The sequence below is a fragment of the Cadophora gregata genome (genome assembly GCF_030347475.1).
Source record: "Cadophora gregata isolate MNR1 chromosome Unknown scaffold_9, whole genome shotgun sequence".
NCBI classification, from domain to species: Eukaryota; Fungi; Ascomycota; class Leotiomycetes; order Helotiales; family Ploettnerulaceae; genus Cadophora; species Cadophora gregata.
The window spans coordinates 513,988-530,199 of record NW_026695932.1 but is presented as its reverse complement, the minus strand read 5'-3'; the positions used below and the strand labels follow the sequence as shown (position 1 = coordinate 530,199).

Here is a 16,212-nt window from a genome sequence, read left to right as displayed (position 1 = left end):
CCCAATTCATCCTACATCCGAATCATTGTCGCCTTCACTATCGGATCTGTCCACCATGAGGATATCTTTCGAAGAGTCCTCATCAACCTGTGCGCCGAATATTCCCTGTAATGCCGTTTCTCCTTTGTCCTCGGCCTCCCGTTGTGCTTTCAGGATCAATTCTCTTGCCCTTCGAATTGCCTCCTCTTCGGCTTTCCTGATTGTCCCACTGACCCTCACAACCCTAAATACGCACTTCTTTCCATCCTGGATCGGTACAGAATTCATGAGCGTCAACGCAGCCCAGACGATTCGGTAATGGGCGCGCGCCACTCGAAGGATAAATGTCGAAGTCGCAGGAGACAAGTATTTAACTAGATATAATTAGTATCGTTCAGATATTGAGAGGGCAAATACCATTACCGTTAAGAGATTCAGACACAGCACCAGATCCGTAGTCCCCAAATAAGCTAGATATTGCTGCTCGCAGACCCCTCAGCAGCACTTGATTGGTGAGGCTGCTCGAGGTCGGCTGATTGAAGACCACTACATCTGGAACCTTTGACTTCGATTGGTTCTTTTCTAATTCTGGATACAATATGTTCACCAGTAGATACCGGTGCTTGAGGCGGACCATATTGTTGACTTGGCTTGCTTCCGTGCAAGAGGAGACGCGACGTCAAGAAAAGTGAGTCGCGCGAGAATGACAAGCCACGTGATGTCATAATGTGCTGGCTGTCCGCTGCATGCCGTAGCTTTCTCTCCCTTCTCATCTTTATTTCTTTCCCATTTCATATTCTGGGACGCAATCGTATCGCATCTTTATTCATTTACTCTCATTCCGTTCTTTCTTTGTAAGTACATATTGCTATCTAGCGGAAGCAACCATCTTCGGGAAATTTGTTCAACCAGAATTCTCTTCCTGCTCTCCATTAGTACAAATTTCGCTTCTATCATATCGTATCGTTTTGTCAGCTTGACTATCGCTTGATATGCGGGGGAAAAAATCGATAGCCCTGCTCTAAAGCCGGTGAGCCATCACAGCGATAGCTCCTACGCTTTGAATGGTTACCGAGAGTATGCATCAAGCACTACTGTCACAAACCATGCAAGCTCCGCAGTTGGAAAGTGCTCGATTGAGACTCCTACCCGAAGGCACAGCTATGGCCGAGTACTATCCACTTTCCTCTTTATGCTCGATCATCTGCTTTGCATATTCTATTTCGTTTACATATTAAATCCTTCTGAATACATCATGGCAAGCTATAACCACCAAACCCCTTCCCAGAGCCCCCATCGTTTTACGGGAACTCCAAAATCAATCATTGATGATGCCAAGCGTATTATTGCCTCTCGGAAGGCTCAAGAGCAAATCGTCAAAAACGTTCGCCAGGAGGAAGCTACTTTTGCCAATGTCCTGCTGCCACTCATGCGTGCCGAAAATACTTTCAAGCTCAACTCTCATATCCTTCAATTCTATCAACATGTATCACTAGACAAGGACATAAGAGATGCATCTGCCGAAGCTGAGAAACTCGTAAACAAGTATGAAATCGAGACTTCTATGCGCGAGGATCTGTATCATCTCGTAGATGCTGTAGTGGGCAAGGATGAGAAGCTGGACACGGAATCTACCTTACTGCTAGAGAAGAAGCATCGGGATTACATCCGAAATGGCTTGAAGTTGCCAATGGGATCGACGCGAGATTGATTCAAGGAGATCCAACAACGACTGGGCCAGCTAAGCATCCAATTCCACAAGAACCTGAACGAATCGAGCGTTGAACTGTGGTTCCTGCCTCAAGAACTCGATGGTATTCCTGTGGATATCAACGACGGTCTGGAGAAAGGTGTTGGAGAGCACGAGGGAAAGCTACTGATGACCTCCGACTTCCCGCACTTCCTCCCAGCCATGAAATATGCGAAAATTCCGAGACTCGCAAGCGTTTCCAGCTCGCATATGAGAATAAGTGCATGAATAACGTTCCTATCTTGAAAGAAATAGTTATGCTACGTGATGAGGCGGCTCGTCTTCTTGACTATCCCAACCATGCTGCCTTCAGGTTGGAGGAAAATATGGCTAAGAACCCGGCAAACGTCAATGCATTCCTAACGGACCTACAGTCTAGACTCATAGCTGGTGGACGGAAAGATCTAGAGGCCTTGAAGGCGCTCAAGAAGTCTGATATGGAATCTCGAGGAGAGATCTTCAATGGTCACTACTTCATCTGGGATAACCAGTATTATGGTCAGCTCCTACTGGAGAAGGAATATTCGGTCGACCAGCAAAATATTGCAGATACTTCCCACTGCAAAGCACCATCAAAGGGATGCTGCGGACTTTCCAGCAGCTCTTTGGTCTTGCATTCGTGGAGATTCCTAGTGCCGAGAGCAGCGGGTTTTCAAAATATGACGGCGGAGAAGGTCTTGCCTGGCATGAAGATGTTCAATTATACTCTGTCTGGGATAGTAAAGATGAGGGTGGTGGCTTCCTTGGATACCTGTATCTGGATCTGTACTCACGGGAGAACAAATGTTCGAATCCCAGCAATTGGAACTTGCAACCCGTAAGTATTACATCCCGTATAAACGCATTCAGCGATTTGACCACTAGCAGGGGTTTGTTCACGAGAATGGCACCCGCCACTATCCATCCACAGTGTTGATTTGCGCATTCTCCAAGCCGACACCCAAAAAACCGACCCTACTGCAACATGGCGAGGTCGTCACTCTATTTCATGAGCTTGGACATGGCATCCATGATCTGGTGTCGAAGACTCAGTTCTCTCGATACCACGGCACGATGACCGTCATAGACTTTGGTGAAGCACCTAGTCAGATGCTGGAGAATTGGTGTTGGACACCAGCGACGCTGAAGTCCCTCAGTCGGCATTACTCGACCCTATCAGAGGGATGCCTTAGATCGTGGGAAGAGCAGGCAAATGGAAATCCGCCCCCGACTGAGACTATTCCTGATGAGATGATCGAGAAACTGATCAGAGCTAAGAACGTCAATGGTACTTTGTTCCAGCTACGCGTCCTGCATCCCAGCGTGTTGGACATGATGATTCATCAACCTGAGACTCACGAGGCATTGGATCAAATGAACTTCTCCGAGCAATACAACAAGATCCGGAAAGACCTCACAGGTATGGGTGGTCCCGAAGTGCTTGGCGAAGGTTGGGAATGGGGGCATGGTGATGGTAATATGGGCCACCTCGTCGGAGATTATGACGCTGGCTTGTACGGGTATCTATAGTAAGATCTCTTGCACATTATACTGACCCGATTCTAAGGTTTTACTCAGCTCGAAAGTATTTGCGGACGACATGTTCCAGACAGTCTTCGAGAAAGAGCCTATGGATGCCAAGGCAGGCAGGAGATACAGATATGCAGTTCTTGAGAAAGAGGGAGGTCAGGATGAGATGAAGACTTTGACTGACTTCCTTGGTCAGGAGCCGAAAATGGATGCTTTCTTCGAGGACCTAGGTATTGGTTAACAGCCGAAAGGCAGGTGGGATTGATGACAAGGACAGCACTTAGTTCGAAGCCTGATCGCTGTCCCAGAAGCAACCCATATATGACAGTGTGACTTCTTTCCATTTTGCAAGAGTTGTAGTCATTTATAGTTTAGAGGCAAGACGTTTCTTTACTTTCTTGCTGATCTTGCCCTTTCCATTGTCTGCTCAGCAGGCACGGTATCACATTCAAAGTCTCGCTTACGAATCAACAACAGCCAACCGGATAAAGAATCGACTCACCAAATCTATACGATAACGATCGATTTCCAGGTTGTAAACTGCAGAGAAAAATAAAAGGGAAATAATGCAGAACTGCTGCACCTATACTGGGCAGTGAAGCTCGGTGACGGGGCATGGCAGAAGTTTGGCTAGCCACTAGGTAGAGATGGTTGTTCCAAGGAGGTTCCGCCCCTCAACCTCCGTCATACATGCTGGCTGAAGTGAGAAGAAAACAACGATGGAAGAGATCGAGGCGTGAATGCAATTTGAGTGTCGCTTCATGAGGATACAAGAATATTCGTTGGTAAGCAATGCTTTGTTGCACCCAGATGAGTATACAACTACTAGAGTATGTTCTTCAGTAGGTAATGCTCAGTTCTGTGAGAAGTACATCAGATGAGAGCCAAACGATTGGTTTACAATACATTACACTCGACATTTAAGTATATTTACAGCTGACGGGCAATGATGAAAGTTCAAGTATCCCCCGAATTTTGGTAATGCCTAACAGAAGCAGAATAACCAAGGAACCCTTGTGGTGGAGAATACCACCCTTTGTAAAGGTTAGACATCTTAGAAGAACATGCCATTTTACACTTAACTTACTGCTATGGCAATTTTCTCTTCCTGCTTATGCGAGCCTAAACCCTCCACATCAGAAAGAGAAAAGGCCTCTCAGTAGTACCTATGTCAACAAGGTCATGTGATGCCCCGCTTCTCACTAAGCGAAGTACTTCATCACTCGGCTTCCCTAATCTCAACCTTCATTCATCTTCACTACTCACCATGGCCACCTTAAAGGCCGCCGTCTTGATTGTCTCTACAACGGCTTCCAAAGATCCATCGGCTGATTTGTCTGGAGCGATCTTGGAGGAAGTCTTTGAGCAAGAAGGTGGGGGAAAGTGGGAAGTCGTCGAGACAAAGATCGTCAGCGATGTGGTGCTGGATATCCAACGTACGATCACTGGTTGGGCCGACCGAGAAGATCCTCCGAATTTGATCATTACCACGGGTGGGACCGGTTTTGCAGTCCATGATAGTACACCTGAGGTTGTTAAATATTCTCTGTTATGGAGAGGTTGTGACTAATTTCTGGAAGGCTGTTACTCCACTTCTCCACAAGCAGGCACCTGGGCTTGTCCACGGCATGCTTGCAGCTTCGTTAGCCGTTACTCCTTGTAAGCTCATTCTCAGCGTAAAGGTATATACAGCTGATCCTTCGTAGTCGCTCTGATGTCACGACCAGTCGCCGGAGTTCGGAGCAAGACCATCATAATCACACTTCCTGGATCTCCCAAAGGCGCCAAAGAAAATCTCCAATCGGTATTGAAGCTACTCCCTCACGCTTGTATACAAGCAGCGGGTGCCGACTCCAGAACAATTCACGCCGGTGGTGTCAAGACACTGGAGAAAGAAGCTGGGGTCAGTGCTCACGGTTCTGGTGCACATTCTCACAGCCATAGTCACTCACACGGTCATTCTCATGGTGGGCACAGCCATGGCCATGCAATGCCCGTTCGACATACAGCATCAAGTGAGAATCCTCGCTCTAATGACCCCGCACTTGGCCCAACGAGACGAAACCGCTCTTCTCCGTATCCTATGATCGCTGTTGACGATGCAATCGGACTGATCAAAGAGCACACCCCATCTCCGCAAGTTGTCACTGTTAATGTCGATGGATCTTTGGTTGGTTGTGTACTCGCAGAAGATGTTACAGCTACAGAAGCTGTTCCTGCGTATCGAGCAAGCATAGTAGATGGCTATGCTGTGATCGCACCCGAAGATGGCGGTTCAAGCAAAGGTGTATTTCCTGTGGCTTCGATATCTCATGCTACACCTGGAGAGATTCCACCGCTTGAGGTGGGACAGATTGCACGGATCACTACTGGTGCTCCTCTCCCTCCTGGTGCGACGTCGGTTGTAATGGTGGAAGACACTATTCTCAAGACGATGACAGAAGATGGGCAAGAAGAACACGAGATTGAGATCTTAGCAGAAGGGGTCAAAGCCGGCGAGAATGTACGAGAGGTCGGAAGCGACATCAAAAAGGGTGAGGTGGTCCTGCGCAGAGGAGATGAGATCTCAGCTATCGGTGGGGAGCTGGGGCTATTGGCTTCTGTTGGTAGAGCAGAAGTCAGAGTATATAACCGGCCAGTTGTGGGGGTCTTATCGACGGGAGACGAAATCATAGAACACGGAAGACCTGGCGACTTGAGACTAGGGGAGGTCCGCGACTGCAACAGACCAACCATCATGTCCGCTATTCGAGGTTGGGGCTTCGAGGTTGTGGACCTGGGAATCGCGAGAGACAAACCTGGAGCCCTCGAGGAGACCTTGCGGGATGCCCTTCGCAAAGTTGATGTTATAATCACTTCAGGCGGTGTGTCAATGGGTGAACTTGATCTGCTTAAGCCTACAATCGAGCGATCACTTGGGGGAACCATCCATTTTGGGCGTGTCTCGATGAAGCCAGGAAAGCCCACCACATTTGCGACGGTACCAGTGAAGAACAATGCCGGCGAAAGAGTATCAAAAGTCATATTTTCCTTGCCAGGAAATCCAGTTTCTGCAATTGTAACTCTTCACTTATTTGTTTTGCCCTCTCTGCATCATGCATCCGGCGTGGCACCAGCTGGATTACCCAGAGTCCAGGTCACATTAGACCACAAATTCCGACTTGATCCCCAGAGATCAGAATATCACCGTGCAATTGTCGTCTTGGGAAAGGATGGCTTAATGCATGCTAGCAGTACTGGTGGGCAGCGAAGTTCCAGGGTTGGGAGCTTGAAGAGTGCAAATGCGCTGCTTTGCTTGCCAGCTGCAGAAGAGACTTTGAGCAAAGCATCGAAAGTTGACGCTCTATTGATGGGTAGGCTCAGGAGCGAGTTTGACATACTGTAGAATTTACAGCTCTTCGTCTTTTTGGAATTACTTTTTTTTTCACTATGCCCTGCCTTTCCAGTTGTGGTAATCATCTTCATTTCGTGCGAAGTGGTGTTGTCCTCCCCGCGCATAATCGTATTGCACCTTCCCCTTCAATACTGTAGTCTTGTATGATGTGTTTTTCCTTCACACCGCAAATGGGCGTACCTGCACTCTTCAAGGAGTTGATGTACCAAAAGGGAAGTGACGGGACGGAGATCTAAGATTTCTTTTGCTCAAGTTTGGAACACACCAAGTGTATCCCAAGCTCGTGTCTAAATATTCATAATGTGCCAATTTCAGTATCAGATTTTCAAGCAGTGTTCTCATGGAGTCGTCAACGTCGCCGAGTATTGTCGTATGCAGCAGTGGATGGCAGGCATAAAGCGGCAGCTTCGGCCATGCTTTGAGACGACGTACAATATATCGAAGTACATGTATCAAGGACCTCAATGGCAAGTCATTTCAGGACCATGCGCCAATTGTGTACTGCAACGCCCTGCAACCACACAAGCAAGCACTCTACGGAGTATCGCCACTGTCGGCAATCTGACTGCTCAGCTTGCGGCAGTGGGCTCATACGGAGAAGCGACGGGAGAATATAGACCAATGAGGCCCCCGAATACGCTGGAACTACTCAAAAAAGACTCCATGTCGCCGATCCCGCATGAACGACCCTTCGTCTCCTTGCCCGGTATTACTACTACCCTACCCGAGCTTCTTGGGTTCAACGATAAGCTTTACGACAAGACTGCTGCTCTATTCGATAAAATTGTGTTCCCACCTCGATTCATTCCATATGTTGATCAAACCGAATCATCGTGGACAATAAAGGCGTTAGGGGTCGCTCGACCATTAGAACTATACTTCATTGAGAATGGAGGTTTACTTGTGATGGACAGAGAGTCTATTCGTATTCAGCTATCGTGGAAGGATGAACAAGCAATATGGAAGTGAGTTTCTCTTCACCAATTTGCAGTCTATAGACTATTTTAACACGCACACAGAACTGATTTCGAACCACGGGGTATGCCGCTCGGAGAATTCGAGGCACAGTGCAGGAAAGGAGAACACAGCTTCCCCGGTGACTCCGACGCTGCAAGTATCTGTGCCAAATTCTACCAGCTACACGCAGAGTCAGCCGCTGCTCAAAGAAGGAGGGATCTGGAAGATTCAAGAAAAATAGAAGGGTTGCGTCCATTATCGGAACTTAGCAACGCGCTGGGGCTGAATGTAGGTCCAGGTGAGGCAGTCGCAGCAAAAGACAGAAATGATTCAGAGCCACAACTGGGCCCAGATCCTGGTGATGTAGGCGTACGAAAGGACAAGAATAACGCAGCAGGGTCCCAAAATCATCTGGGGTCACAAGTTAAAGATTCCCGTGAGGCATCATTCGGCTCTCCAAGCGGAAATCTCGACGCAATAAACAAAGCAGGACCACCACCACGACCATGGATACCAAACTCATCGGTCTCATTAACCAACAACTTTGGAGCATCCGATAAAAATATCGGTATCGTAGGGGGACATGATGCTAGCAATGCAGGATCTACCATTGGACAGACGAGTAATCTCGACCCGCCGCCTGTGTCAAGGTTTCCACAAGGGCTTCCACGAAACCAAAACTTCCGTCACACGGAGCAGGCTATTGCCAGCAATATAGGATATACCACTGGGCAGACTAAAAACTTCGACCCTTTGGCTTTCCCAAGCGTTCCAACAGGACTTTCGCGCGGTCAAAACCTCGGAAGTATGGGACAGGTTACCCTCAGCAACAGAGCAACTGTGCAAAATAAATCTAGTGGCTCATCGAATATATCAAGAGGTCCACCACGACGCTTTGTACCTATTTTGCCATATCCTTCCTCAAAAGGACAGATGGATGATAAATGCCAAAGTGGATCTAGCCCGTCGATGTTCTCCAGTGTCCCACAAGGACAGTTCAATTCGCCTGCAGCATTTCCTTCCATAAAAGGACAAACGGGTGCCATCCATAACGGCGGAACTGGTCCGACGCCCTTTTCAAGCGTTCCGCAAGGACAGTCCATCCATTTTCCAACAAATGTTTTTGTAAAAGGGCAGATGACCGGTGTCAATCAGACTGGATTTGCCCCAATTTCCCAAGGACAGTTCATGCCTCCTGTAACAAATCCTTCTGTAGAAGGACAAAACCAAAGTGGATTGGGCCTCACATATCAAACCCTTCCGCTTGTCCCAGGCGGAGGTCTGTTAGTCAAGCCCACAATGTCTAGAGCGAAGACAACCTCTGCATCGGCATTTGAACCAACGAGCCAAGTCCTAGCTCCAAAGCAGAGTACATTTATCCAAGAAACACAACAGTTCGTGGCAATGTCAAACGCAAATGGATACCGTAAAACTCCTGTTCCCACCACGCAGATGGCTGCTGGGTCGATAGTTCATCCGGTAGGACACTTTAATGCCGCCATTCAAGGTGGAGTATACTCAAAAACTCAACAACGTTTGGACATGTTGAGTGCAAATTCGCACAGCGACGGTCCAGTCTCCGGCGCACATAAGGCACCTGGCCCAACGGTACAATTTCAAGCCCCTGTTCAAGATGGGGCCGACCCGGTAGATCAACCGCCTTTCGAACTAACGAATGAAAGACTCCGCCCACATCAAGAATCTAATTCCACCATAGCGGTGGCTCCGGTATTGGCACCTGATCCAGCAGAAGAGTTTAGTAACTTTGCTCAAAGTGGTGTCCACTTTGAAGACCAGCAGCTTTTCGATGCGTTAAATGTATATGTCTCTAGCCAAGAACCAGTCTCTACGGTCCAAGCAACGTCTAGATCGACTCACGATCCAGCGGGACAGCTGGATGGGATAGATGGGATAGCCCTAGGAAATGTTGACTCTGGAAATCGGCACACACCCAACCTATTGGATGGACAAATATCTGCTCAAAAGTCAGTGCCTCTATCACAAGCAGAATTTGCACGGGCCGGCAATTCATTTGAGCCATCCGGCCCCATTGGTGGAGGTGAGATCGACTCTGGGAATCGTGACCTAGATGCGATACTGTTTGGCCGCATCTCTGAGCAAGCTCCAACCTTCCGGCCACAGACACCTTTTGGAGCAGTGACTAATTCGGCAGGACAACTGGAGTCGCTTGGTTATCAATCATTCACCCTCGCTGCGGGTGATGATATTCTAGATCAATCGGCATTATCACCACCTGGTGGAAAAAGCATTTCTCAACCAGAAAGGGCTGGGTATGTCAATATCCTCAATCGTGCTGAAGATTCTCCAGGAAAAGGTATAAACCTAGATCAACCACTCTCAGGAACACTGGATGAAGACCCTTTGGGCTTTGATCAAAACTTGCCGGAGCAGCGAAGAACTGCGACGGGAGAAATGCAAGAAGTCTCACATGGCGGTGATCAACAAATGCCTAACGCAGGTGAGAATCATCTTGGTCTTGGTGGTCAAGCCTCGCAGGTATTTCCGAATTCTTTGGAGTGGCAAGATGCTCCAACAGGTGAAATGGAAGGAATTATATACGGCAAGGTTCAAAAGACACTTGCCGAAGCTATTGGAACTTCTTCTGGTCCTGATCAAGAACCGAATGTGTCTGCATCGATGTTTGGAGCCGAGGATGTCTTTCGTGATGGTTATAATGATTTTGATCAAGATACACCTGAAGAGCGAAATGAAGTAAACGAAGGAGAGGAGATACCGAATGCAGCTGACTTCGAGCTTCAGAGTCATCGGGGTTGGGCTGAACAGGCTATTGACCCACAGATCCTGACCAAGAATGGTAACGAAGAATGACGATACTTAACACAAGCAAGCTGCCGTTAGGAATATAATACATACAGTCTAGCAGCATTACAAGAGGAAAGTGCAGCGCTCCAAAATGCCTCATTTCTACCTGAACGCCCTTCATTCTGTGCCGAGCTGATATACACACTCTTGTCCGCCTCCACTTTCTCTTTTCATCGATGCTGTCGGCGCCTTTAGCCTCGTTTCTTACTCTCCCAACTCAGCAGCTTTTGATGCAACCAGTAATCCAATGATCAAGCCAAACAGGCCGAGGACCGAGCTGAAGATCTCGACAACGAGAATCTTGACGAATCTGATCAACTGTTAATAATGATGATGGCGACCAAATATTCTATACTCACAAACTTGGATCCGCAGCATCAGCCAACGCAGCACCACTTCCATTTATACCAACCGACACACCACAAATCAAGTTGCACATTCCTACAGTCAAACCCGCCCAGAATACAGCGTATCCGGTGTAGTAGTTGCTTCCCGAGTAAATCGCATCTGCGTCCATGCCCTTGATTTTCGAGGAGAAGATGATCGCCATGATGACGCCGTAGATAGCGACGACTTCGCAGAAAATGATGGAGATCAGGTTCTTCGTCCTAATGCGAGGAGCCTTTACTCCACCTCCGAGGATCGAGGAACCTGTGATCATGATTCCCCTTTGCACCCGTCAGCCCTTCCCTTTTGATTCCTGTACTGAGGGGTATGTACCAAGCTGCACCGACAACTGATAATCCAATGCACAATCCGATGCCAGAATCCGCCCACGCATACGGCGATACATCTTCCAAGAATTGTCCGAACTGTACCAAACGTCAATACTCGGTCCCGAATGGTCTGCCGACTTCGAACATACGTTGAAAGCTTCTCCGTCACCAGTGAAGAGCATATCTGGTCAACATTAGATGTATCATTCTCTCGTTTCTCAAGTACTCACAAGCTCCCACTACTGCCAATGCAGTCGTAGCACCGCCAACTCCATATTTGAGACTCATCTTGACGGCACAATTGTAAGGTTGTTGAGGTCCTTGGAGAATGGCGAAGCTATTCGTTGACTTGCTTTCATCTTCAGTCAAATCACCAAGCTCCCAGGCGAGATCCAGGCTGCCGTACAAACGGCGCTAGCGTCTGCGGCTCCGGCTTATGTCATGGGCCCGACCATATCACAGCCGCCTGGAACAAAGACAACTTCTCCTCTACAACGTCGCTCCCCACAAGAACAGCAATCATGGCGACGACGGGACAGTCCTTTTACGAGCTCTACCGCCGTAGCAGGTACTGTGCCTTTGCTTTACCAACCACTTTGCTACCAGTACTGACCTTGCGCTTCCTTCTAGCATCGGCATGGCTCTCACGGATACCCTCGACGACCTGATCAGCGAGCGTCGCATCGAGCCGCAGCTCGCGATGAAGATCCTGGCGAACTTCGATAGGAGTATCACGGAGGTGCTGGCTGAGAAGGTCAAGGCGCGCTTGACGTTCAAGGTATGGCTTGCTCGAGCCTGACACTGTGGGGAAAGGCAGGGGCTAATGATGGATTGAAGGGCCATCTCGATACCTACCGCTTTTGTGATGAAGTCTGGACTTTCCTTATTAAGGATGTCACCTTCAAGATGGAGAACTCGAGCCAGACGGTTCAGGCGGACAAAGTCAAGATCGTGAGCTGCAACAGCAAGAGACCCGGTGACCCCCAATAGTGGGCATAGGCTGGAGGCGAAGAGGATGGTTTCCGGGCTCGTAGAGGCGGGACAGAAGGATATGCTTCTATCTCACCTCGCCATACCTCGAATATGGTCCACCGCCTGCCGGTTGCTTCGATTACGCTCTTTTCATCACTGCCGCCTTCCCAGAATGATACCACGTCTAGCAGGCAGGATAGACACAAGGCTAGGGTATGGTTTTCACGGATTTAAGGCGTTATTATGGCATGGGCTAGATGCATTTTGGAAAAATGGATACTCTCAAGAGATCATTGAGCATATAGTATCAATGAAGCGATGATTTATACAAGTCTTCACTGCTCAGGGTTTCATGGGATGTGACCGGCCGGTATTTGACTGATGGGCGACTTTGAGAAGTCTTTTTGAGACAACCGTGCAGGAACGAAGATAGAGTAGCGTCCACTCCCTTTCACTTTGAAGTGAGAATTTAATCTTGTGCTAGGAAGTCTTTCCGTTGACTTGAGGTCTGGTGGAAACTCCACTGTGGAGGTCAAGTGGCGATTGGTAGATGTTAGATTTCTGGGTTTGCTTTTGGACGCTTTGGTCTGAGGAAGCAAATGGCCTAGGGGAAGATGTTTTGGGATTCTCCCTTTTCAGGAGGTTGGGATGTTGTCTTTATTAGCACTTTTCCTACTTTCATATCTAGGTAAAAATAAAGTCCTGTTCACTCGATTCGTACACGCACATGTTTCACTCACAATGCCGTACTTACTAAATACCTGTAAAATACAGAAGAACACCCAACCTAAATATGAATTTTACACTGCAGTGATATTGGTAGCGAACGAGAACCTATGCCAAGCGAGCAACCGTTCATAAGTTTCAACATCTCCTTTCCACACTCCCAAACCCAATCAAACAACCATCAACCAACTAACCATGCCCACCCTACGTCAGCGACCACCCAAAAAGGGGGATTCCAACACTCCATCCCTGAAATCCTCTTCTCCATCCACAACCACGTCCCCTCCATCCTCACTCTCCACATCCAAAATGTGTGAACCAAACACGCTTACCCCTCTACTGCACGCCAAGACCAACCCGGAAGCTTTATCTGGACGACATGTACACCCCTCGTCGCAACCGGAACAGCGGGTTTTGGAGCAGGAGTATTTAGAGCAGGAAAATACTGTTGAAATGGAGAATCTGAGCAGGAAGAGTCAGTGGATTGTTCTTGCGCTGGCGAGCGGTGGGTGTGCGGCTTTTAATGGGGTGTTTGCGAAATTGTAGGTTGTCGATTTCGTCATGATATTTGTTTGCGATTATGGAATTTGTGTGAGAAGAAATGGAATTGGAATTGGAGGAAGAGGGAAGAAGTGTCATTCAAAGAAAAATAATTGCGTGGTTGGAGTTGGGAGGATAGCAATACCAGGAGCTGGTGGTTGGTTTAGATTCTGGGCTCGCCGGGATAAATGCGGCTGGATACTCACTTGCTGTACTTTCTATGCAGGAATGAATAGACTAACATATATTGCAGAACAACTACGGAATTAACAACAAGCTTCGCAACATGGATCGCCGATGCAATAGGACTCGGGGGTGTAGAAGGTGGCGTAGAAGTCGTCGTTAGAGCAGTAAGTCGCCGTCTCCCAGATCCCACCAATATACACAACGAGAACTAATCGCCTATCAATCCGCAGATATTCTTCGGCCTTAATCTAATCTTCAACGGCATAATGTGGACGTTATTTACCAAAGCCCTTGCACGAGGTACCTCCACAACACAAGTCAGCATCCTCAACACATCTGCAAACTTCATGTTCACGGCCGTCATGGGCTGGCTTATATTCTCCGAGTCCCTGCCGCCGATGTGGTTCCTGGGTGCGTCGTTACTGGTTGCGGGGAATGTGATTATCGGGAGAAGAGATGAGGGCGAGGATAAGGATAAGGACGTTGTTGGAAGTGCGGAGAGGAGGAGTATAGACAGGGATGGTAATGGACTGGAGGGTGAGAGTTTGCTTGGTGAGGAGGTTGAGCTCGATGCAGAGTTTAGAGAGGGGGAGAGTGTGGAGGAGAGGAAGAGGAGGGAGGGGGAAGAGGATGTGCTGCAGTTAGACTAGGATGATGATCGGGGGCGGGAGGGTAGATTGATTTGATTGTCTATTTTGACCATATGTTGGATTCAGTTTTGTATATGGGCATTGATACCCTTCTGTTGGATATTCATAAGACATAGACATAATACTATACGCTATATTTTCAGGCTGGGGAGTGTCAAGTAACCTGCGAAGTCCCGGGCGAAGTCTGCAGCAAGAAGCTAGCCAATTTCCAAAGCGACGGGGCTTATGTCCACAGTAGTTCGTTGCATTACCTTTATGAACACTATCTAGGAGGACGAGTTGTATTATTTCGTTCAAGTTTCAATTGTTTACCTTACACATGGATCTTCAATCTCGCTAGTTTTCCGCGTCTGGATTTCTTTTCCCGGACAATGTCCGGTCCTGCTGCTAGACGCATGTTTTAAATGCACATTTGTAGATTATCCTAATGTGTTGTGAAGAGCCGTTGAACCGCGTACTTGTTCTTGGATCGGAAGTCGTTATCAGCTATCAAGGCGTTTGGAATGGCAACTCTTGGATTACAAGTGAAACAACAGACAGTGCTTTTTGGAAATAAAATCTGCCGAAGTTCAAGTGGGCTTGAAACTTCTTATATCATGCTAGCCCTGCACTTCCATGGTTCTGATGTTGTTTGATCCTATCACTTGTTCCTTCCTGAAATGTCGACCTCTGCAGCCAACTTGACATATCCCATCTGCCTTATAGATCAGTCCCTCAGCTATGCCTCAACTTCACCTTCATACTTTCCTCTCTTCGTCGTCCCTAAGATCCATTATTTTTATCCTCATACCATAGTTGTTGAATCACTGCGATGTCATCTGAATGTCCCTGCACTCCTAGATGCGATCCAGCAGAAGACCGCATCGAGCAATCTTCAAGTCTCCAAACTAACGCTACTCGACCCTCAGCATGTCGAATGACAACTGCTCCAATATGTCGACCCAACCCTCAGCGTCCTCAACAGTCTACCAGACCCCGCTCGATGTCTACGAGTCCATCTCTTCCATGCCTCACTCCCAATGAGACTTCAACACGCGCATGCACTCCAGCACCTCTTCGACCATCCACGGCGCCACCTGAAACCTACCCTCACATCCCAGAACGCTACCTCCCACATCTGTACCTCATTGGAACAGGCCAATCCGGCAAGATCCACCTCCTGACCCCAACTACAGTCCTCAAACTCCCAATGGAAGACCATCTGATCGACTTGGAGAACGAGCGTGATATTTACACTCGAATCTCAGTCTTCAAACATCCAAGTATACTGCACTTCCTCGGAACATTACACACCGGCATCGTACTATCCTACCACCCGCTTGGTGCTCTGCGCATGTTTATCCACGGAGCAGCCGACACGGGACTCGGCGTGACAGACGAACACATCCAGCAGCTCACTCAACATAGAATGAAATGGGCTCAACAAATAGCCCAGGGCGAGCAGTTCCTTCATCAGAACGGTATTGTGCACTGCGACACTTCTTCAGCCAATACGCTCATCACATCATCTTACGACGTCGTGCTTTGCGATTTCAGTAGCTCGATGATGGATGGTATGGCGAAAGGCGGAAAGACGAGGTGTTCGCGCTGGTACAAATTTGTCGAAGATGAAGGCGATGATAGTTTCGGTGAGGGAAGACACTATACTATCCAAGATGATTTATGGGCTGTTGGAACCGTGTGCTATGAGATGTGGGCGAGGAAGAGATTGTGGGGGAACTTTCCTGATGGAGAGAGAGTTTTGTTGTATAAAAAGAATAAGTGGCCTTGCTTAGAAGGAGTTGGCCACATGGGAAATGTTATCGCGAAGTGTTGGGCTGATCTGTATGGCTGTGCTGGCGAGCTGTTGACGGATGTTAGCCAGGTTGCTGAGTCGGAGAATAGTCAAGAGAGAGAAAACACAGAGTGTGGGGGTGATCAGGAATGCATTGCCTGGGATGCAGTGGATTGATTATGCTGAGTTTGTATTGCTCTTGACAAGGAAATTTT

The 16,212-nt window shown here is 48.1% G+C and overlaps 9 protein-coding genes across 9 annotated transcripts; 7 read left to right on the top strand and 2 right to left on the bottom strand.

Moving 5' to 3' along the window:
- Positions 1-6: 6 nt before the first annotated feature.
- On the bottom strand, positions 7-616 carry ONS95_014502 (uncharacterized protein; the record flags this gene model as incomplete). The annotated part of the gene is made up of 2 exons (XM_058508154.1): positions 7-353; positions 397-616. 2 exons carry the CDS (start codon positions 614-616, stop codon positions 7-9), a joined length of 567 nt encoding a protein of 188 aa, XP_058355835.1.
- Positions 617-1,234: 618 nt separating this feature from the next.
- ONS95_014501 (uncharacterized protein) lies at positions 1,235-1,690 on the top strand (the record flags this gene model as incomplete). The annotated part of the gene is made up of 1 exon (XM_058508153.1): positions 1,235-1,690. The coding sequence occupies one exon, from the start codon at positions 1,235-1,237 to the stop codon at positions 1,688-1,690; it is 456 nt and encodes a 151-aa protein (XP_058355834.1).
- Positions 1,691-1,953: 263 nt separating this feature from the next.
- Positions 1,954-3,479, top strand: ONS95_014500 (uncharacterized protein; the record flags this gene model as incomplete). The annotated part of the gene is made up of 4 exons (XM_058508152.1): positions 1,954-2,227; positions 2,248-2,546; positions 2,597-3,237; positions 3,287-3,479. The coding sequence occupies 4 exons, from the start codon at positions 1,954-1,956 to the stop codon at positions 3,477-3,479; spliced, it is 1,407 nt and encodes a 468-aa protein (XP_058355833.1).
- Positions 3,480-4,505: 1,026 nt separating this feature from the next.
- Positions 4,506-6,623, top strand: ONS95_014499 (uncharacterized protein; the record flags this gene model as incomplete). The annotated part of the gene is made up of 3 exons (XM_058508151.1): positions 4,506-4,769; positions 4,819-4,897; positions 4,945-6,623. 3 exons carry the CDS (start codon positions 4,506-4,508, stop codon positions 6,621-6,623), a joined length of 2,022 nt encoding a protein of 673 aa, XP_058355832.1.
- A 309-nt stretch (positions 6,624-6,932) lies between these two features.
- Positions 6,933-10,439, top strand: ONS95_014498 (uncharacterized protein; the record flags this gene model as incomplete). The annotated part of the gene is made up of 2 exons (XM_058508150.1): positions 6,933-7,597; positions 7,652-10,439. 2 exons carry the CDS (start codon positions 6,933-6,935, stop codon positions 10,437-10,439), a joined length of 3,453 nt encoding a protein of 1,150 aa, XP_058355831.1.
- Positions 10,174-11,484, bottom strand: VMA16 (H(+)-transporting V0 sector ATPase subunit c''). The gene is made up of 5 exons (XM_058508149.1): positions 11,380-11,484; positions 11,299-11,333; positions 11,154-11,245; positions 10,793-11,101; positions 10,174-10,743 (listed from the first exon to the last, which is right to left on the bottom strand). The coding sequence occupies exons 1-5, from the start codon at positions 11,435-11,437 to the stop codon at positions 10,638-10,640; spliced, it is 600 nt and encodes a 199-aa protein (XP_058355830.1). The 5' UTR covers positions 11,438-11,484; the 3' UTR covers positions 10,174-10,637.
- Positions 11,485-11,670: 186 nt separating this feature from the next.
- TOA2 (Transcription initiation factor IIA small chain (TFIIA 13.5 kDa subunit)) lies at positions 11,671-12,139 on the top strand (the record flags this gene model as incomplete). Its single annotated transcript, XM_058508148.1, has 3 exons — positions 11,671-11,717; positions 11,780-11,927; positions 11,987-12,139. 3 exons carry the CDS (start codon positions 11,671-11,673, stop codon positions 12,137-12,139), a joined length of 348 nt encoding a protein of 115 aa, XP_058355829.1.
- Positions 12,140-13,042: 903 nt separating this feature from the next.
- ONS95_014495 (uncharacterized protein) lies at positions 13,043-14,223 on the top strand (the record flags this gene model as incomplete). Its single annotated transcript, XM_058508147.1, has 3 exons — positions 13,043-13,389; positions 13,641-13,737; positions 13,804-14,223. The coding sequence occupies 3 exons, from the start codon at positions 13,043-13,045 to the stop codon at positions 14,221-14,223; spliced, it is 864 nt and encodes a 287-aa protein (XP_058355828.1).
- Positions 14,224-15,034: 811 nt separating this feature from the next.
- On the top strand, positions 15,035-16,174 carry ONS95_014494 (uncharacterized protein; the record flags this gene model as incomplete). Its single annotated transcript, XM_058508146.1, has 1 exon — positions 15,035-16,174. One exon carries the CDS (start codon positions 15,035-15,037, stop codon positions 16,172-16,174), a length of 1,140 nt encoding a protein of 379 aa, XP_058355827.1.
- Positions 16,175-16,212: the final 38 nt, after the last annotated feature.

Bases quoted from the DNA above. Each gene is read 5' to 3' on its own strand.
- VMA16 (XM_058508149.1), bottom strand. From the start codon at position 11,437: ATGAGTCTCAAATATGGAGTTGGCGGTGCTACGACTGCATTGGCAGTA. The intron at 11,246-11,298 runs GTATGTTCGAAG...CGTTTGGTACAG, and splicing joins GTGACGGAGAAGCTTTCAAC to TTCGGACAATTCTTGGAAGA. The intron at 10,744-10,792 runs GTGAGTATAGAA...ACAGTTGATCAG, and splicing joins GATGCTGCGGATCCAAGTTT to ATTCGTCAAGATTCTCGTTG.